A 22,301-nucleotide genomic window follows, 5' to 3' on the forward strand; every position below is an offset into this window, starting at 1 on the left:
AGGTGAGACAGGTGAGACACTGAGACAGGTGAGACACTGAGACAGGTGAGACACTGAGACCAGGTGAGACAGGCAAGACAGAGACAGGTGAGACACTGAGACAGGTGAGACACTGAGACAGATAAGACACTGAGACAGGTGAGACACTGAGACAGGTGAGAAACTGAGACCAGGTGAGACAGGCAAGACAGAGACAGGTGAGACACTGAGACAGATAAGACACTGAGACCAGGTGAGACAGGTGAGACACTGAGACAGGTGAGACAGAGACAGGTGAGACACTGAGACAGGTGAGAAACTGAGACCAGGTGAGACACTGAGACAGGTGAGAAACTGAGACCAGGTGAGACAGGTGAGACACTGAGACAGGTGAGACAGAGACAGGTGAGACACTGAGACAGGTGAGACAGAACTGGATCAGTACCTCACTGCGGGGCAGGGAGGAGAAGGAGCAGTGGTTGGGACAGGACACTGGGAACGCTGGACAAACCGTCTCTTTGTGTTTCTGAGGACAGACACAAACTTCAGTCAAACACCGGCTTCACTCGTCAGAGGAAAAGAGGACCAGGGGAAACCGTCCTCCTGTCCTCCATCAGGACCGTGGACACGTCCAGGCTGAAGACCCAGCAGCACAGCAGAGGACATCAACGTTCGTTCAACTCAGACCGGCTGAGCTGGTGTCACAGACCTCTATGACTAGTCCCAGACCTCTGTAACTAGTCCCAGACCTCTGTAACTAGTCCCAGACCTCCGTAACTAGTCCAAGACCTCCGTAACTAGTCCCAGACCTCCGTAACTAGTCCCAGACCTCTGTAACTAGTCCCAGACCTCCGTAACTAGTCCCAGACCTCCGTAACTAGTCACAGACCTCTGTAACTAGTCCCAGACCTCTGTAACTAGTCCCAGACCTCTGTAACTAGTCCCAGACCTCCGTAACTAGTCCCAGACCTCTGTAACTAGTCCCAGACCTCTGTAACTAGTCCCAGACCTCCGTAACTAGTCCCAGACCTCTGTAACTAGTCCCAGACCTCTGTAACTAGTCCCAGACCTCTGTAACTAGTCCCAGACCTCCGTAACTAGTCCCAGACCTCTGTAACTAGTCCCAGACCTCCGTAACTAGTCCCAGACCTCTATAACTAGTCCCAGACCTCTGTAACTAGTCCCAGACCTCCATAACTAGTCCCAGACCTCCGTAACTGGTCCCAGACCTCTGTAACTAGTCCCAGACCTCCGTAACTAGTCCCAGACCTCCATAACTAGTCCCCAGACCTCTGTAACTAGTCCCAGACCTCCGTAACTAGTCCCAGACCTCCGTAACTAGTCCCAGACCTCTATAACTAGTCCCAGACCTCCGTAACTAGTCCCAGACCTCCGTAACTAGTCCCAGACCTCCGTAACTAGTCCCAGACCTCCGTAACTAGTCCCAGACCTCTATAACTAGTCCCAGACCTCTATAACTAGTCCTAGACCTCTGTAACTACTCCAAGACCTCTGCAACTAGTCCTCCGACTCTTGTAACCAGTCCCAGGTCTCAGTAACTAGTCCTCAAACTCTTGTAACTAGTCCCAGGTCTCAGTAACTAGTCCCAGACTCTTGTTACCAGTCCCAGGTCTCAGTAACTAGTCCCCAGACTCTTGTAACTAGTCCCAGATCTCAGTAACTAGTCCCAGACTCTTGTAACCAGTCCCAGGTCTCAGTAACTAGTCCCAGACTCTTGTAACCAGTCCCAGGTCTCTGTAACTAGTCCTCAGACTCTTGTAACTAGTCCCCAGACTCTTGTAACCAGTCCCAGGTCTCAGTAACTAGTCCTCAGACTCTTGTAACTAGTCATCAGACTCTTGTAACTAGTCCCCAGACTCTTGTAACTAGTCCCCAGACTCTTGTAACCAGTCCCAGGTCTCAGTAACTAGTCCCCAGACTCTTGTAACCAGTCCCAGGTCTCAGTAACTAGTCCCAGACTCTTGTAACCAGTCCCAGGTCTCAGTAACTAGTCCCCAGACTCTTGTAACCAGTCCGTGGGGATGTCGGGTACCTGCAGGTCGGTCAGGGGCATCCTGGTCGAGCAGAACTCGCAGCTCGTCTCTCGGTGTTTACATTTCCAGCTCAGGTGGTCAGGAATCTCTTTCCTCATCATTCGCTCTTTACATTTCCCCAGGGGACAGGGGACCTCGAAGAAGGGACAGACATTCAGGTGGTCCTGCAGAGAGACGGGGGACAGAGACTGTGAGTGGTCCTGATGAGGTCACAGCTGGGAGGGCCAATCACAGAGCAGGATACTCACGGGGACCTGCTGCAGACTCATCTGCTCCTGACAGCCGTTGGCTTTGCTGCGGCAGTAAACCTTCAGCGCCATGATCTCCCGATGGCAGCAAACGTCTCTGAAGATCTGAGACACAAGCACGAGAGCGTCAGCAACCGACCAATCACACACCACCACACTGACCTCCGCTGTGATGTCACTTCCTGCCCACCTTGTCTTTGAACAGAGGCTCCATGTCAGCGGGACATACTGGGTTTGGACGACTGCAGAGGACAGAGGACAGAGTTACTGAAGACGACTGCAGAGGACAGAGTTACTGAAGACGACTGCAGAGGACAGAGTCACTGAAGACGACTGCAGAGGACAGAGTTACTGAAGACGACTGCAGAGGACAGAGGACAGAGTTACTGAAGACGACTGCAGAGGACAGAGTTACAGAAGACGACTGCAGAGGACAGAGTTACTGAAGACGACTGCAGAGGACAGAGTTACTGAAGACGACTGCAGAGGACAGAGTTACTGAAGACGACTGCAGAGGACAGAGTTACTGAAGACGACTGCAGAGGACAGAGCACAGAGTCACTGAAGACGACTGCAGAGGACAGAGTTACTGAAGACGACTGCAGAGGACAGAGTCACTGAAGACGACTGCAGAGGACAGAGTTACTGAAGACGACTGCAGAGGACAGAGTTACAGAAGACGACTGCAGAGGACAGAGGACAGAGTTACTGAAGACGACTGCAGAGGACAGAGTTACTGAAGACGACTGCAGAGGACAGAGTTACTGAAGACGACTGCAGAGGACAGAGGACAGAGTTACTGAAGACGACTGCAGAGGACAGAGTTACAGAAGACGACTGCAGAGGACAGAGTTACTGAAGACGACTGCAGAGGACAGAGTTACTGAAGACGACTGCAGAGGACAGAGTTACAGAAGACGACTGCAGAGGACAGAGTTACTGAAGACGACTGCAGAGGACAGAGTTACTGAAGACGACTGCAGAGGACAGAGTTACAGAAGACGACTGCAGAGGACAGAGTTACTGAAGACGACTGCAGAGGACAGAGTTACTGAAGACGACTGCAGAGGACAGAGTTACTGAAGACGACTGCAGAGGACAGAGTCACTGAAGACGACTGCAGAGGACAGAGTCACTGAAGACGACTGCAGAGGACAGAGTTACAGAAGACGACTGCAGAGGACAGAGTTACTGAAGACGACTGCAGAGGACAGAGTTACTGAAGACGACTGCAGAGGACAGAGTCACTGAAGACGACTGCAGAGGACAGAGTCACTGAAGACGACTGCAGAGGACAGAGTCACTGAAGACGACTGCAGAGGACAGAGGACAGAGTTACTGAAGACGACTGCAGAGGACAGAGTTACTGAAGACGACTGCAGAGGACAGAGTTACAGAAGACGACTGCAGAGGACAGAGTTACAGAAGACGACTACAGAGGACAGAGTTACTGAAGACGACTGCAGAGGACAGAGTCACTGAAGACGACTGCAGAGGACAGAGTTACTGAAGACGACTGCAGAGGACAGAGTCACTGAAGACGACTGCAGAGGACAGAGTTACAGAAGACGACTGCAGAGGACAGAGTCACTGAAGACGACTGCAGAGGACAGAGTCACTGAAGACGACTGCAGAGGACAGAGTTACAGAAGACGACTGCAGAGGACAGAGTTACTGAAGACGACTGCAGAGGACAGAGTCACTGAAGACGACTGCAGAGGACAGAGGACAGAGTTACAGAAGACGACTGCAGAGGACAGAGTTACTGAAGACGACTGCAGAGGACAGAGTTACTGAAGACGACTGCAGAGGACAGAGTTACTGAAGACGACTGCAGAGGACAGAGTTACAGAAGACGACTGCAGAGGACAGAGGACAGAGTTACTGAAGACGACTGCAGAGGACAGAGGACAGAGTTACTGAAGACGACTGCAGAGGACAGAGGACAGAGTTACTGAAGACGACTGCAGAGGACAGAGTTACAGAAGACGACTGCAGAGGACAGAGGACAGAGTTACTGAAGACGACTGCAGAGGACAGAGGACAGAGTTACAGAAGACGACTGCAGAGGACAGAGGACAGAGTTACTGAAGACGACTGCAGAGGACAGAGGACAGAGTTACTGAAGACGACTGCAGAGGACAGAGTCACTGAAGACGACTGCAGAGGACAGAGGACAGAGTTACTGAAGACGACTGCAGAGGACAGAGTCACTGAAGACGACTGCAGAGGACAGAGGACAGAGTTACTGAAGACGACTGCAGAGGACAGAGTCACTGAAGACGACTGCAGAGGACAGAGGACAGAGTTACAGAAGACGACTGCAGAGGACAGAGTTACAGAAGACGACTGCAGAGGACAGAGTTACAGAAGACGACTGCAGAGGACAGAGTTACTGAAGACGACTGCAGAGGACAGAGTTACAGAAGACGACTGCAGAGGACAGAGTCACTGAAGACGACTGCAGAGGACAGAGTTACTGAAGACGACTGCAGAGGACAGAGTTACTGAAGACGACTGCAGAGGACAGAGTTACTGAAGACGACTGCAGAGGACAGAGTCACTGAAGACGACTGCAGAGGACAGAGTTACAGAAGACGACTGCAGAGGACAGAGTTACTGAAGACGACTGCAGAGGACAGAGTTACTGAAGACGACTGCAGAGGACAGAGGACAGAGTTACAGAAGACGACTGCAGAGGACAGAGTTACAGAAGACGACTGCAGAGGACAGAGTCACTGAAGACGACTGCAGAGGACAGAGTTACTGAAGACGACTGCAGAGGACAGAGTTACAGAAGACGACTGCAGAGGACAGAGTTACAGAAGACGACTGCAGAGGACAGAGTTACTGAAGACGACTGCAGAGGACAGAGTTACTGAAGACGACTGCAGAGGACAGAGTTACAGAAGACGACTGCAGAGGACAGAGTTACTGAAGACGACTGCAGAGGACAGAGTTACAGAAGACGACTGCAGAGGACAGAGTTACTGAAGACGACTGCAGAGGACAGAGTTACAGAAGACGACTGCAGAGGACAGAGGACAGAGTTACTGAAGACGACTGCAGAGGACAGAGGACAGAGTTACAGAAGACGACTGCAGAGGACAGAGGACAGAGTTACAGAAGACGACTGCAGAGGACAGAGGACAGAGTTACAGAAGACGACTGCAGAGGACAGAGGACAGAGTTACAGAAGACGACTGCAGAGGACAGAGTTACTGAAGACGACTGCAGAGGACAGAGTTACAGAAGACGACTGCAGAGGACAGAGTTACTGAAGACGACTGCAGAGGACAGAGTTACAGAAGACGACTGCAGAGGACAGAGGACAGAGTTACTGAAGACGACTGCAGAGGACAGAGGACAGAGTTACAGAAGACGACTGCAGAGGACAGAGTCACTGAAGACGACTGCAGAGGACAGAGTCACTGAAGACGACTGCAGAGGACAGAGTTACTGAAGACGACTGCAGAGGACAGAGGACAGAGTTACAGAAGACGACTGCAGAGGACAGAGGACAGAGTTACAGAAGACGACTGCAGAGGACAGAGTTACTGAAGACGACTGCAGAGGACAGAGTTACTGAAGACGACTGCAGAGGACAGAGTTACAGAAGACGACTGCAGAGGACAGAGTTACTGAAGACGACTGCAGAGGACAGAGTTACAGAAGACGACTGCAGAGGACAGAGTCACTGAAGACGACTGCAGAGGACAGAGTTACTGAAGACGACTGCAGAGGACAGAGTCACTGAAGACGACTGCAGAGGACAGAGTCACTGAAGACGACTGCAGAGGACAGAGTTACAGAAGACGACTGCAGAGGACAGAGGACAGAGTTACAGAAGACGACTGCAGAGGACAGAGGACAGAGTTACAGAAGACGACTGCAGAGGACAGAGGACAGAGTTACTGAAGACGACTGCAGAGGACAGAGGACAGAGTTACTGAAGACGACTGCAGAGGACAGAGTCACTGAAGACGACTGCAGAGGACAGAGGACAGAGTTACTGAAGACGACTGCAGAGGACAGAGTCACTGAAGACGACTGCAGAGGACAGAGTCACTGAAGACGACTGCAGAGGACAGAGTCACTGAAGACGACTGCAGAGGACAGAGGACAGAGTTACAGAAGACGACTGCAGAGGACAGAGTTACAGAAGACGACTGCAGAGGACAGAGTTACAGAAGACGACTGCAGAGGACAGAGTTACTGAAGACGACTGCAGAGGACAGAGTTACAGAAGACGACTGCAGAGGACAGAGTTACTGAAGACGACTGCAGAGGACAGAGTTACTGAAGACGACTGCAGAGGACAGAGTCACTGAAGACGACTGCAGAGGACAGAGTTACTGAAGACGACTGCAGAGGACAGAGTTACTGAAGACGACTGCAGAGGACAGAGTCACTGAAGACGACTGCAGAGGACAGAGTTACAGAAGACGACTGCAGAGGACAGAGTTACAGAAGACGACTGCAGAGGACAGAGTTACAGAAGACGACTGCAGAGGACAGAGGACAGAGTTACAGAAGACGACTGCAGAGGACAGAGTTACAGAAGACGACTGCAGAGGACAGAGGACAGAGTTACTGAAGACGACTGCAGAGGACAGAGTCACTGAAGACGACTGCAGAGGACAGAGTTACTGAAGACGACTGCAGAGGACAGAGTTACAGAAGACGACTGCAGAGGACAGAGTTACTGAAGACGACTGCAGAGGACAGAGTCACTGAAGACGACTGCAGAGGACAGAGTTACTGAAGACGACTGCAGAGGACAGAGTTACAGAAGACGACTGCAGAGGACAGAGGACAGAGTTACTGAAGACGACTGCAGAGGACAGAGGACAGAGTTACAGAAGACGACTGCAGAGGACAGAGTTACAGAAGACGACTGCAGAGGACAGAGTCACTGAAGACGACTGCAGAGGACAGAGTCACTGAAGACGACTGCAGAGGACAGAGTTACAGAAGACGACTGCAGAGGACAGAGTTACTGAAGACGACTGCAGAGGACAGAGTCACTGAAGACGACTGCAGAGGACAGAGTCACTGAAGACGACTGCAGAGGACAGAGTCACTGAAGACGACTGCAGAGGACAGAGGACAGAGTTACTGAAGACGACTGCAGAGGACAGAGTTACAGAAGACGACTGCAGAGGACAGAGTTACTGAAGACGACTGCAGAGGACAGAGGACAGAGTCACTGAAGACGACTGCAGAGGACAGAGTTACTGAAGACGACTGCAGAGGACAGAGTTACTGAAGACGACTGCAGAGGACAGAGTTACTGAAGACGACTGCAGAGGACAGAGTTACTGAAGACGACTGCAGAGGACAGAGTTACTGAAGACGACTGCAGAGGACAGAGTTACTGAAGACGACTGCAGAGGACAGAGTCACTGAAGACGACTGCAGAGGACAGAGTTACAGAAGACGACTGCAGAGGACAGAGTTACAGAAGACGACTGCAGAGGACAGAGTTACAGAAGACGACTGCAGAGGACAGAGTCACTGAAGACGACTGCAGAGGACAGAGTTACTGAAGACGACTGCAGAGGACAGAGTTACTGAAGACGACTGCAGAGGACAGAGTCACAGAAGACGACTGCAGAGGACAGAGTTACAGAAGACGACTGCAGAGGACAGAGTTACTGAAGACGACTGCAGAGGACAGAGTTACTGAAGACGACTGCAGAGGACAGAGTTACTGAAGACGACTGCAGAGGACAGAGTTACTGAAGACGACTGCAGAGGACAGAGTTACAGAAGACGACTGCAGAGGACAGAGTTACTGAAGACGACTGCAGAGGACAGAGTTACTGAAGACGACTGCAGAGGACAGAGTCACTGAAGACGACTGCAGAGGACAGAGTCACTGAAGACGACTGCAGAGGACAGAGTTACTGAAGACGACTGCAGAGGACAGAGTTACTGAAGACGACTGCAGAGGACAGAGGACAGAGTTACTGAAGACGACTGCAGAGGACAGAGGACAGAGTTACTGAAGACGACTGCAGAGGACAGAGTTACTGAAGACGACTGCAGAGGACAGAGTTACTGAAGACGACTGCAGAGGACAGAGTTACTGAAGACGACTGCAGAGTGAACTACACCCTCCACCTCACCTGCCTGTCTGTCTGTCTCACCTGTCTGTCTCTCACCTGTCTCTCTCTCACCTGCCTGTGTGTCTCACCTGTCTGTCTCTCACCTGTCTCTCTCTCACCTGTCTGTCTGTCTCACCTGTCTGTCTGTCTCACCTGTGTGTCTCTCTCTCACCTGCCTGTGTGTCTCACCTGAGGACGTCTTGGATGCAGCTGTGACAGAAGCGGTGTCCACACTCCGTCTGTCTGGGCTGACACAGGACCAGCCTGCACGACTCACAGCAGTATTTGGCTTCAGGCGTTTCTACGAAGAGGTCCCTGAACCCACCGAGGACCGGCAGGAAGCCAGCAGGGACCCCTGGGGGGGGGGGGGGGCGCACAGACACACACACACACACACACACAGACACACACGCACAGACACACACAGACACGCACAGACACACACAGACACAGACACACACACACACAGACACAGACACAGACACACACGCACAGACACACACAGACACACACAGACACACACACACACACACACACAGACACACACACACACACAGACACACACGCACAGACACACACAGACACAGACACAGACACAGACACACACACACACACACACAGACACAGACACACACACACACACACACAGACACAGACACACACGCACAGACACACACAGACACACACAGACACACACACAGACACACACACAGACACACACGCACAGACACACACAGACACACACACACACACACACACACACACACACACACACACACACACACACACACACACACAGTTAGCTGTAGCATCAGTTGTGTTAAGCTATCATGTTGTGCACATTGAAACCCGTCCGTACCTGGAGATGCGGCGGCGTCGCTGGGAGGCCAGGGATTGGCTTGGCGCTGAGAGGGCGGGGCCACGGAGAGGGGCGTGGTCAGGGAGGGCGCCACCTGCTGGAGGGGAATCTGCACCTCCCTCCCGTCAGCACTCCTCCCTGCTGACATGACCTGAGGGGAGACAAGAGACATGAGGACACAGACATGAGGACATGAGGACACAGACATGAGGACACAGATGGTCTGTGGTGCGTTCAGGTGCTCCTTGGTGGCCGGTCCATGGTGCGTTCAGGTGCTCCTTGGTGGCCGGTCCATGGTGCGTTCAGGTGCTCCTCGATGGTCCTGTTGGCCGTTCTGTGGTGCGTTCAGGTGCTCCTCGATGGTCCAGTTGGCCGGTCTGTGGTGCGTTCAGGTGCTCCTCGATGGTCCAGTTGGCCGGTCTGTGGTGCGTTCAGGTGCTCCTCGATGGTCCAGTTGGCCGGTCTGTGGTGCGTTCAGGTGCTCTTCGATGGTCCAGTTGGCTGGTCTGTGGTGCGTTCAGGTGCTGCACGGTGGCCCAACTGTGGTGCGTTCAGGTGCTCCTCGATGGTCCAGTTGGCTGGTCTGTGGTGCGTTCAGGTGCTCCTCGATAGTCCAGTTGGCCGGTCTGTGGTGCGTTCAGGTGCTCCTCGATGGTCCAGTTGGCCGGTCTGTGGTGCGTTCAGGTGCTCCTCGATGACTGTTCTGTGGTGCGTTCAGATGCTCCTCGATGGTCCAGTTGGCCGGTCTGTGGTGCGTTCAGGTGCTCCTCGATGACTGTTCTGTGGGGCGTTCAGGTGCTCTTCGATGGTCCAGTTGGCAGGTCTGTGGGGCGTTCAGGTGCTCCTCCATGGTCCAGTTGGCCGGTCTGTGGTGCGTTCAGGTGCTCCTCGATGGTCCAGTTGGCCGGTCTGTGGTGCATTCAGGTGCTCTTTGATGGTCCAGTTGGCCGGTCTGTGGTGCGTTCAGGTGCTCCTCGATGACTGGTCTGTGGGGCGTTCAGGTGCTCCTCGATGGTCCAGTTGGCTGGTCTGTGGTGCGTTCAGGTGCTCCTCGATGGTCCAGTTGGCCGGTCTGTGGTGCGTTCAGGTGCTCCTCGATGGTCCAGTTGGCTGGTCTGTGGTGCGTTCAGGTGCTCCTCGATGGTCCAGTTGGCTGGTCTGTGGTGCGTTCAGGTGCTCCTCGATGGTCCAGTTGGCCGGTCTGTGGTGCGTTCAGGTGCTCCTCGATGGTCCAGTTGGCTGGTCTGTGGTGCGTTCAGGTGCTCCTCGATGGTCCAGTTGGCCGGTCTGTGGTGCGTTCAGGTGCTCCTCGATGGTCCAGTTGGCTGGTCTGTGGTGCGTTCAGGTGCTCCTCGATGGTCCAGTTGGCTGGTCTGTGGTGCGTTCAGGTGCTCCTCGATGGTCCAGTTGGCCGGTCTGTGGTGCGTTCAGGTGCTCCTCGATGGTCCAGTTGGCTGGTCTGTGGTGCGTTCAGGTGCTCCTCGATGGTCCAGTCTGTGGTGCGTTCAGGTGCTCCACGATGGGCCAGTTGGATGGTCTGTGGTGCGTTCAGGTGCTCCTCGATGGCCGGTCTTGTGGGCGTGTCCAGGAGTTATCCAATCAGCAGCGACGTGGTGACAGGAACAGGAAGTGTTTGACACGACTTTGATGAGTCAGTTCTTCGGTTCTGTTTTTATTAATTATGAAATATTTTCTGTTTTCATCGATGTCACTGAAGGCTAATGCTAACAGCCTGTTAGCATTAGCCTTCATTAGCCTAACAGCCTGTTAGCATTAGCCTTCATTAGCCTAACAGCCTGTTAGCATTAGCCTTCATTAGCCTAACAGCCTGTTAGCTTTAGCCTTCATTAGCCTAACAGCCTGTTAGCATTAGCCTTCATTAGCCTAACAGCCTGTTAGCTTACTGTGTCTGCTGTTTGTTCATTTTAGTCTGTACACACACACACACACACAGACACACACAGACACACACACAGAGACACACACACAGACACACACAGACACACACAATAACACACACACACACACAAACACAGACAGAAAGACACACACACAGACACACACAGACACACACACACACACAGACACACACAGACACACACACACACACAGACACACACACACAGACACACACACACACACACACAGACAGACACAGACACACAGACACACACACAGACAGACACACAGACACACAGACACACACAGACACAGAGACACACACACACACACACAGACACACACAGACACACACACACACAGAGAGACAGACACACACACACAAACAGACATACACACACACACACACACACACACACACACACACACTCACACACACACACACACACAGACAGACACACACACACACACACAGACACACACACAGACACAGACACAGACACACACACACACACACACACACACACACACACACACACAGACACACACACACAGAGAGAGAGACACACACACACACACACACACACAGACACAGACACACAGACACACACACACACACACACACACACACAGACACACACAGACACACACACACACACACACACACACAGACACAGACACACACACACACACACACACACACACACAGACACAGACACAGACACAGACACAGACACAGACACAGACACACACAGACACAGACACAGACACAGACACACACACACACACACACACACACACACACACACACACACACACACTTAGCTGTAGCATCTGTGGTGTTGAGCTAGCATGTTGTGTGTGTAGCTGCTGAGGTTCTGCGGGCTCTGCTGGTTCTGGTGCCGGACTCACATGAAGCTCCTCCGCAGGCCACAGCTCCGCTCCGCTCGGCTCCGCAGCTCCTCGGCTCCTCGGACTCTCTCCGGGATTCAAACCGTCGACCTGCCGCTGCCGCTGCCTCGGAGCCTCCGGGCCTCAGGCGGACTCCTCATGGTCCGGGTTCAGGTTCAGGGTTGTGCGCGCTGGTCCGGGTTCTGTCGGTTCTTCTGTGAGAGCGAAGTCTCTGGATCCAGTTCACAGATCCAGCGGAGGACTGATCACACTGGAAACCCCCTCCGCTGCTTCCGCCCAGGAAATCCCCCAGCTGCCCGGGGAGAGAGGCGCCGCGCCGGCCGCCGGCCACCAGGGGGCGGCCCGGAGAGAGAGAGGCGCCGCGCCGGCCACCAGGGGGCGGCCCGGAGAGAGAGAGGCGCCGCGCCGGCCGCCGGCCACCAGGGGGCGGCCCGGAGAGAGAGAGGCTGAGCCGGCCCCCGGCCACCAGGGGGCGGCCCGGAGAGAGAGAGGCTGAGCCGGCCGCCGGCCACCAGGGGGCGGCCCGGACAGAGAGAGGCTGAGCCGGCCCCCGGCCACCAGGGGGCGGGCCTGAGAGAGAGGCTGAGCCGGCCCCCGGCCACCAGGGGGCGGGCCTGAGAGAGAGGCAGAGCCGGCCCCCGGCCACCAGGGGGCGGCCCGGAGAGAGAGGCTGAGCCGGCCGCCGGCCACCAGGGGGCGGCCCTGAGAGAGAGAGGCTGAGCCGGCCGCCGGCCACCAGGGGGCGGCCCTGAGAGAGAGAGGCTGAGCCGGCCGCCGGCCACCAGGGGGCGGCCCTGAGAGAGAGAGGCTGAGCCGGCCGCCGGCCACCAGGGGGCGGCCCTGAGAGAGAGAGGCGTGTAAATATATATAAATGATAAATATATAAATGATAAATATGTAAATTTATAAATGATAAATATGTAAATAAACATAAATGATGATAAAACAGTTTACAGCTGAACGTTTATAAATATATAATATAAATATATATATTTATATTATATATGTTTAATTCACCTGCTGAACGTTTATAAATCTCATCTCATCTTCATCCGCTTATCCGGGGTCGGGTCTCAGGGGCAGCAGCTCCAGCCTCTGATCCTGGATCAGGTCTCAGGGGCAGCAGCTCCAGCCTCTGATCCTGGATCAGGTCTCAGGGGCAGCAGCTCCAGCAGGGACCCCAAACTTCCCTTTCCCGGGCCACATTAACCAGCTCTAACTGGGGGATCCTGAGGCGTTCCCAGGCCAGTGTGGAGATCTAATCTCTCCACCTGGTCCTGGGTCTTCCCCGAGGCCTCCTCCCAGCTGGACGTGCCTGGAACACCTCCCTAGGGAGGCGCCCAGGGTTCATCCAGACCAGATGATCCTGAACCACCTCAACTGGCTCCTTTCAACACAAAGGAGCAGCGGCTCTACTCCGAGTTCCTCACGGATGCTGAACTTCTCCCCCTCTCTCTAAGGGAGACTCCAGACCCCCTCCTGAGGAAACACATTTCACACGCTTGTACTCGCGACCTCGTTCTTTCGGTCATGACCCAGCTTTCATGACCACAGGTGAGGGTAGGAACGAAGATTGACCGGTAGATCGAGAGCTTTGCCTTCCGGCTCAGCTCTCTTTTCATCACAACGGTGCGGTAGAGCGACTGCAGCTCCGCCCCCGCTGCTCCGATTCTCCGGCCAAACTCACGCTCCATCGTCCCCTCACTCGTGAACATGATCCCGAGGTCCTTGAACTCCTTCACTTATATATAATATAAATATATATATTTATATTATATATGTTTCAGAAGAAGAAGAAGAATTACATTATTTTTAAATCACCTTCACCTGCTGAACAGCGTTTATTATCAGTTATAAATATAGATATTCATATATATGATATAAATGTATTTATCTATTTATATTATAAATGAATATATTTATTTATATAAAGATAAAAGCCTGTGAAGGTTCTCGTGTGTCGTCGTTTTCCCTAAAACAGTTTCAGTCCAAAGCAACTCAACGTTTCCCCTCTGATCCAAGACCAGGACCAGGACCAGGACCAGCACCAGGACCAGGACCAGGACCAGGACCTGGACCTGGACCAGGCTGGGACCAGGACCAGAACCAGGACCAGCACCAGGACCAGGACCAGGCTGGACCAGGACCAGAACCAGGCTGGGACTGGCCCTGGTCCTGGTCCTGGCCCTGGTCCTGGTCCTGGCCCTGGCCCTGGTCCTGGCCCTGGTCCTGGCCCTGGTCCTGGTCCTGGTCCTGACCCTGGTCCTGGTCCAGGTCCGATGCGTACATGAACATTCATTGTTGTGAAAGAGAAGCAGAAACATCTTCAGCACCTGGAAAAACCTTAAATATATAAAATATAAAAAATACAAAAAATAACTAAAACAAATGAATCAAAGTGTTGAGTTTGAAAGAAAGAAGCAGAAACTGAAGAAGAAACAACTTTATTGATGAGCTTTGGTTTTTATTGTCCACGCACTGACATCATCCAACATGGCCGCCACCTCCCCCAGTGACATCATCCAACATGGCCGCCACCTCCCCCAGGAACATCATCCAACATGGCTGCCACCTCCCCCAGTGACATCATCCAACATGGCCACCACCTCCCCCAGGGACATCATCCAACATGGCTGCCACCTCCCCCAGTGACATCATCCAACATGGCCGCCACCTCCCCCAGTGACATCATCCAACATGGCCGCCACCTCCCCCAGTGACATCATCCAACATGGCCGCCACCTCCCCCAGTGACATCATCCAACATGGCCGCCTCCTTCCCCAGTGACATCATCCAACATGGCCGCCACCTCCCCCAGTGACATCATCCAACATGGCCGCCTCCTCCCCCAGTGACATCATCAAACATGGCCGCCTCCTCCCCAAGTGACATCATCAAACATGGCCGCCACCTCCCCCAGTGACATCATCCAACATGGCCGCCTCCTCCCCAAGTGACATCATCCAACATGGCCGCCTCCTCCCCCAGTGACATCATCAAACATGGCCGCCTCCTCCCCCAGTGACATCATCAAACATGGCTGCCACCTCCCCCAGTGACATCATCCAACATGGCCGCCTCCTCCCCCAGTGACATCATCCAACATGGCTGCCACCTCCCCCAGTGACATCATCCAACATGGCCGCCTCCTCCCCCAGTGACATCATCCAACATGGCCGCCTCCTCCCCCAGTGACATCATCACCCCCCCAAAAAAGACAAAAGATTAAAAACTTGTTACTATAAAAAAACAGGCCCCGCCCACTTTGAGTGACAGGTCAGGTCTGACTTCTGATTGGTCCAGAGAGAGAGAGCAGTGAAACCCGACCAATCAAAACTCACGATGACATCATTAAACCAGAGGGGCGGAGTCAGAGAGTCAGGACGCCACAGGATTCTGCGAGTTCACGGGGGAGTCCTGAAAAAGTAGAACACAGTAGAGTCACAGTAGAGTCACAGTAGAGTCTCAGTAGAGTCTCAGTAGAGTCTCAGTAGAGTCACAGTAGAGTCCCAGTAGAGTCACAGTAGAGTCACAGTAGAGTCTCAGTAGAGTCTCAGTAGAGTCACAGCAGAGTCACAGTAGAGTCTGAGTAGAGTCACAGTAGAGTCTCAGTAGAGTCACAGTAGAGTCACAGTAGAGTCACAGTAGAGTCTGAGTAGAGTCTCAGTAGAGTCACAGTAGAGTCACAGTAGAGTCACAGTAGAACACAGTAGAGTCACAGTAGAGTCTCAGTAGAGTCACAGTAGAACACAGTAGAGTCACAGTAGAGGCACAGTAGAGTCACAGTAGAGTCTCAGTAGAGTCACAGTAGAGTCACAGTAGAGTCACAGTAGAGTCACAGTAGAGGCACAGTAGAGTCACAGTAGAGTCACAGTAGAGACACAGTAGAGTCACAGTAGAGTCTCAGTAGAGTCACAGTAGAGTCTGAGTAGAGTCACAGTAGAGTCACAGTAGAGTCACAGTAGAGTCACAGTAGAGACACAGTAGAGTCTCAGTAGAGTCACAGTAGAGTCTCAGTAGAGTCACAGTAGAGTCTCAGCAGAGTCACAGTAGAGTCACAGTAGAGTCACAGTAGAGTCTGAGTAGAGTCACAGTAGAGACACAGTAGAGTCTCAGTAGAGTCTCAGTAGAGTCACAGTAGAGTCTCAGTAGAGTCTGAGTAGAGTCTCAGTAGAGTCTCAGTAGAGTCACAGTAGAGTCTCAGTAGAGTCTGAGTAGAGTCTCAGTAGAGTCACAGTAGAGTCTGAGTAGAGTCACAGTAGAGTCTCAGTAGAGTCTGAGTAGAGTCTCAGTAGAGTCTCAGTAGAGTCTGAGTAGAGTCTCAGTAGAGTCTGAGTAGAGTCTCAGTAGAGTCACAGTAGAGTCTGAGTAGAGTCACAGTAGAGTCACAGTAGAGACACAGTAGAGTCACAGTAGAGTCTCAGTAGAGTCTCAGTAGAGTCTCAGTAGAGTCTGAGTAGAGTCTCAGTAGAGTCACAGTAGAGTCTGAGTAGAGTCACAGTAGAGTCTCAGTAGAGTCACAGTAGAGTCTCAGTAGAGTCACAGTAGAGTCACAGTAGAGTCTCAGTAGAGTCACAGTAGAGTCACAGTTGAGTCTCAGTAGAGTCTCAGTAGAGTCACAGTAGAGTCACAGTAGAGACACAGTAGAGTCTCAGTAGAGTCACAGTAGAGTCACAGTAGAGTCTCAGCAGAGTCACAGTAGAGTCACAGTAGAGTCACAGTAGAGTCTGAGTAGAGTCACAGTAGAGACACAGTAGAGTCTCAGTAGAGTCTCAGTAGAGTCACAGTAGAGTCACAGTAGAGTCACAGTAGAGACACAGTAGAGTCTGAGTAGAGTCACAGTAAAGTCACAGTAGAGTCTCAGTAGAGTCACAGTAGAGTCTCAGTAGAGTCTGAGTAGAGTCTCAGTAGAGTCTCAGTAGAGTCACAGTAGAGTCTCAGTAGAGTCACAGTAGAGTCTCAGTAGAGTCACAGTAGAGTCACAGTAGAGTCACAGTAGAGTCACAGTAGAGTCACAGTAGAATCTGAGTAGAGTCTCAGTAGAGTCACAGTAGAGTCACAGTAGAGTCTCAGTAGAGTCTGAGTAGAGTCTCAGTAGAGTCTCAGTAGAGTCACAGTAGAGTCTCAGTAGAGTCACAGTAGAGTCACAGTAGAGTCTCAGTAGAGTCACAGTAGAGTCACAGTAGAATCTCAGTAGAGTCTGAGTAGAGTCTCAGTAGAGTCACAGTAGAGTCTCAGTAGAGTCACAGTAGAGTCACAGTAGAGTCTCAGTAGAATCACAGTAGAGTCACAGTAGAGTCACAGTAGAGTCTCAGTAGAGTCTGAGTAGAGTCACAGTAGAGTCTCAGTAGAGTCTCAGAGTCACAGTAGTCTGAGTAGAGTCACAGTAGAGTCTCAGTAGAGTCTCAGTAGAGTCACAGTAGAGTCACAGTAGAGTCTCAGTAGAGTCACAGTAGAGTCACAGTAGAGTCTCAGTAGAGTCACAGTAGAGTCTGAGTAGAGTCACAGTAGAGTCACATTAGAGTCTGAGTGACATCATCCAACATGGCCGCCTCCTCCCCAAGTGACATCATCAAACATGGCCGCCACCTCCCCCAGTGACATCATCCAACATGGCCGCCTCCTCCCCAAGTGACATCATCCAACATGGCCGCCTCCTCCCCCAGTGACATCATCAAACATGGCCGCCTCCTCCCCCAGTGACATCATCAAACATGGCTGCCACCTCCCCCAGTGACATCATCCAACATGGCCGCCTCCTCCCCCAGTGACATCATCCAACATGGCTGCCACCTCCCCCAGTGACATCATCCAACATGGCCGCCTCCTCCCCCAGTGACATCATCCAACATGGCCGCCTCCTCCCCCAGTGACATCATCACCCCCCCAAAAAAGACAAAAGATTAAAAACTTGTTACTATAAAAAAACAGGCCCCGCCCACTTTGAGTGACAGGTCAGGTCTGACTTCTGATTGGTCCAGAGAGAGAGAGCAGTGAAACCCGACCAATCAAAACTCACGATGACATCATTAAACCAGAGGGGCGGAGTCAGAGAGTCAGGACGCCACAGGATTCTGCGAGTTCACGGGGGAGTCCTGAAAAAGTAGAACACAGTAGAGTCACAGTAGAGTCACAGTAGAGTCACAGTAGAGTCTCAGTAGAGTCTCAGTAGAGTCTCAGTAGAGTCACAGTAGAGTCCCAGTAGAGTCACAGTAGAGTCACAGTAGAGTCTCAGTAGAGTCACAGTAGAGTCACAGCAGAGTCACAGTAGAGTCTGAGTAGAGTCACAGTAGAGTCTCAGTAGAGTCACAGTAGAGTCACAGTAGAGTCACAGTAGAGTCTGAGTAGAGTCTCAGTAGAGTCACAGTAGAGTCACAGTAGAGTCACAGTAGAACACAGTAGAGTCACAGTAGAGTCTCAGTAGAGTCACAGTAGAACACAGTAGAGTCACAGTAGAGGCACAGTAGAGTCACAGTAGAGTCTCAGTAGAGTCACAGTAGAGTCACAGTAGAGTCACAGTAGAGTCACAGTAGAGGCACAGTAGAGTCACAGTAGAGTCACAGTAGAGACACAGTAGAGTCACAGTAGAGTCTCAGTAGAGTCACAGTAGAGTCTGAGTAGAGTCACAGTAGAGTCACAGTAGAGTCACAGTAGAGTCACAGTAGAGACACAGTAGAGTCTCAGTAGAGTCACAGTAGAGTCTCAGTAGAGTCACAGTAGAGTCTCAGCAGAGTCACAGTAGAGTCACAGTAGAGTCACAGTAGAGTCTGAGTAGAGTCACAGTAGAGACACAGTAGAGTCTCAGTAGAGTCTCAGTAGAGTCACAGTAGAGTCACAGTAGAGTCACAGTAGAGACACAGTAGAGTCTGAGTAGAGTCACAGTAAAGTCACAGTAGAGTCTCAGTAGAGTCACAGTAGAGTCTCAGTAGAGTCTGAGTAGAGTCTCAGTAGAGTCTCAGTAGAGTCACAGTAGAGTCTCAGTAGAGTCTGAGTAGAGTCTCAGTAGAGTCACAGTAGAGTCTGAGTAGAGTCACAGTAGAGTCTCAGTAGAGTCTGAGTAGAGTCTCAGTAGAGTCTCAGTAGAGTCTGAGTAGAGTCTCAGTAGAGTCTGAGTAGAGTCTCAGTAGAGTCACAGTAGAGTCTGAGTAGAGTCACAGTAGAGTCACAGTAGAGACACAGTAGAGTCACAGTAGAGTCTCAGTAGAGTCTCAGTAGAGTCTCAGTAGAGTCTGAGTAGAGTCTCAGTAGAGTCACAGTAGAGTCTGAGTAGAGTCACAGTAGAGTCTCAGTAGAGTCACAGTAGAGTCTCAGTAGAGTCACAGTAGAGTCACAGTAGAGTCTCAGTAGAGTCACAGTAGAGTCACAGTTGAGTCTCAGTAGAGTCTCAGTAGAGTCACAGTAGAGTCACAGTAGAGACACAGTAGAGTCTCAGTAGAGTCACAGTAGAGTCACAGTAGAGTCTCAGCAGAGTCACAGTAGAGTCACAGTAGAGTCACAGTAGAGTCTGAGTAGAGTCACAGTAGAGACACAGTAGAGTCTCAGTAGAGTCTCAGTAGAGTCACAGTAGAGTCACAGTAGAGTCACAGTAGAGACACAGTAGAGTCTGAGTAGAGTCACAGTAAAGTCACAGTAGAGTCTCAGTAGAGTCACAGTAGAGTCTCAGTAGAGTCTGAGTAGAGTCTCAGTAGAGTCTCAGTAGAGTCACAGTAGAGTCTCAGTAGAGTCACAGTAGAGTCTCAGTAGAGTCACAGTAGAGTCACAGTAGAGTCACAGTAGAGTCACAGTAGAGTCACAGTAGAATCTGAGTAGAGTCTCAGTAGAGTCACAGTAGAGTCACAGTAGAGTCTCAGTAGAGTCTGAGTAGAGTCTCAGTAGAGTCTCAGTAGAGTCACAGTAGAGTCTCAGTAGAGTCACAGTAGAGTCACAGTAGAGTCTCAGTAGAGTCACAGTAGAGTCACAGTAGAATCTCAGTAGAGTCTGAGTAGAGTCTCAGTAGAGTCACAGTAGAGTCTCAGTAGAGTCACAGTAGAGTCACAGTAGAGTCTCAGTAGAATCACAGTAGAGTCACAGTAGAGTCACAGTAGAGTCTCAGTAGAGTCTGAGTAGAGTCACAGTAGAGTCTCAGTAGAGTCTCAGAGTCACAGTAGTCTGAGTAGAGTCACAGTAGAGTCTCAGTAGAGTCTCAGTAGAGTCACAGTAGAGTCACAGTAGAGTCTCAGTAGAGTCACAGTAGAGTCACAGTAGAGTCTCAGTAGAGTCACAGTAGAGTCTGAGTAGAGTCACAGTAGAGTCACATTAGAGTCTGAGTAGAGTCTCAGTAGAGTCACAGTAGAGTCTCAGTAGAGTCACAGTAGAGTCACAGTAGAGTCACAGTAGAATCACAGTAGAGTCACAGTAGAGTCTGAGTAGAGTCACAGTAGAGTCACATTAGAGTCTGAGTAGAGTCTCAGTAGAGTCACAGTAGAGTCTCAGTAGAGTCACAGTAGAGTCACAGTAGAGTCTCAGTAGAGTCACAGTAGAGTCACAGTAGAGTCTCAGTAGAGTCACAGTAGAGTCACATTAGAGTCTGAGTAGAGTCACAGTAGAGTCACAGTAGAGTCTCAGTAGAGTCACAGTAGAGTCACAGTAGAGTCTCAGTAGAGTCACAGTAGAGTCTCAGTAGAGTCACAGTAGAATCACAGTAGAGTCACAGTAGAGTCTGAGTAGAGTCTCAGTAGAGTCACAGTAGAGTCTGAGTAGAGTCTCAGTAGAGTCACATTAGAGTCACAGTAGAGTCTCAGTAGAGTCACAGTAGAATCACAGTAGAGTCACAGTAGAGTCACAGTAGAGTCACATTAGAGTCTGAGTAGAGTCTCAGTAGAGTCACAGTAGAGTCTCAGTAGAGTCACAGGTAAGTCTCAGTAGAGTCACAGTAGAGTCACAGTAGAGTCTCAGTAGAGTCACAGTAGAGTCACAGTAGAGTCTCAGTAGAGTCACAGTAGAGTCACAGTAGAGTCACAGTAGAGTCACAGTAGAGTCTCAGTAGAGTCACAGTAGAGTCACAGTAGAGTCTCAGTAGAGTCACAGTAGAGTCTCAGTAGAGTCTCAGTAGAGTCACAGTAGAGTCTCAGTAGAGTCACAGTAGAGACACAGTAGAGTCACAGTAGAGTCACAGTAGAGTCTCAGTAGAGTCACAGTAGAGTCCCAGTAGAGTCACAGTAGAGTCTCAGTAGAGTCACAGTAGAGTCCCAGTAGAGTCACAGTAGAGTCACAGTAGAGTCACAGTAGAGTCTGAGTAGAGTCTCAGTAGAGTCACAGTAGAGACACAGTAGAGTCACAGTAGAGTCTCAGTAGAGTCACAGTAGAGTCTCAGTAGAGACACAGTAGAGTCACAGTAGAGTCTGAGTAGAGTCTCAGTAGAGTCACAGTAGAGTCTCAGTAGAGTCTCAGTAGAGTCTGAGTAGAGTCACATTAGAGTCACAGTAGAGTCTCAGTAGAGTCTCAGTAGAGTCACAGCAGAGTCACAGTAGAGTCTGAGTAGAGTCTCAGTAGAGTCACAGTAGAGTCTCAGTAGAGTCTGAGTAGAGTCACATTAGAGTCACAGTAGAGTCTGAGTAGAGTCACATTAGAGTCACAGTAGAGTCTCAGTAGAGTCACAGTAGAGTCACAGTAGAGTCACAGTAGAGTCACAGCAGGGTCTCAGTAGAGTCACAGTAGAGTCTCAGTAGAGTCACAGTAGAGTCACAGTAGAGTCTCAGTAGAGTCTCAGTAGAGTCACAGTAGAGTCACAGTAGAGTCTCAGTAGAGTCACAGTAGAGTCACAGTAGAGTCTCAGTAGAGTCTCAGTAGAGTCTCAGTAGAGTCACAGTAGAGTCACAGCATGGTCTCAGTAGAGTCACAGTAGAGTCACAGCAGGGTCTCAGTAGAGTCACAGTAGAGTCACAGTAGAGTCTCAGTAGAGTCACAGTAGAGTCACAGTAGAGTCACAGCAGGGTCTCAGTAGAGTCACAGTAGAGTCTCAGTAGAGTCACAGTAGAGTCACAGTAGAGTCACAGGTAAGTCTCAGTAGAGTCACAGTAGAGTCACAGTAGAGTCTCAGTAGAGTCACAGTAGAGTCTCAGTAGAGTCACAGTAGAGTCACAGTAGAGTCTCAGTAGAGTCACAGTAGAGACACAGTAGAGTCACAGTAGAGTCACAGTAGAGTCTCAGTAGAGTCACAGTAGAGTCCCAGTAGAGTCACAGTAGAGTCTCAGTAGAGTC

General features: G+C 51.3%; 2 protein-coding genes across 2 annotated transcripts in view; both read right to left on the reverse strand.

Annotated features, from left to right (window-relative positions):
* traf3 (TNF receptor-associated factor 3) overlaps positions 1-12,377 on the reverse strand; it is a 23,453-nt gene extending 11,076 nt beyond the window's left edge. The window contains exons 1-7 of the mRNA XM_083924475.1: positions 12,062-12,377; positions 9,251-9,401; positions 8,581-8,746; positions 2,472-2,523; positions 2,282-2,386; positions 2,033-2,197; positions 425-505 (exon numbers count right to left, since the gene is read on the reverse strand). Coding sequence (XP_083780601.1) covers positions 425-505; positions 2,033-2,197; positions 2,282-2,386; positions 2,472-2,523; positions 8,581-8,746; positions 9,251-9,398 — 717 coding nt within the window. The 5' untranslated portion in view covers positions 9,399-9,401; positions 12,062-12,377. The remainder of the gene's footprint in view (positions 1-424; positions 506-2,032; positions 2,198-2,281; positions 2,387-2,471; positions 2,524-8,580; positions 8,747-9,250; positions 9,402-12,061) is intronic.
* A 2,806-nt stretch (positions 12,378-15,183) lies between these two features.
* rcor1 (REST corepressor 1) overlaps positions 15,184-22,301 on the reverse strand; it is a 28,011-nt gene continuing 20,893 nt past the window's right edge. Inside the window, exons 13-14 of the mRNA XM_083924411.1 lie at positions 18,082-18,157; positions 15,184-15,479 (exon numbers count right to left, since the gene is read on the reverse strand). Coding sequence (XP_083780537.1) covers positions 18,119-18,157 — 39 coding nt within the window. The 3' untranslated portion in view covers positions 15,184-15,479; positions 18,082-18,118. The remainder of the gene's footprint in view (positions 15,480-18,081; positions 18,158-22,301) is intronic.

This window comes from Echiichthys vipera (genome assembly GCF_963691815.1).
Source record: "Echiichthys vipera genome assembly, chromosome: 12".
NCBI lineage: Eukaryota > Metazoa > Chordata > Actinopteri > Perciformes > Trachinidae > Echiichthys > Echiichthys vipera.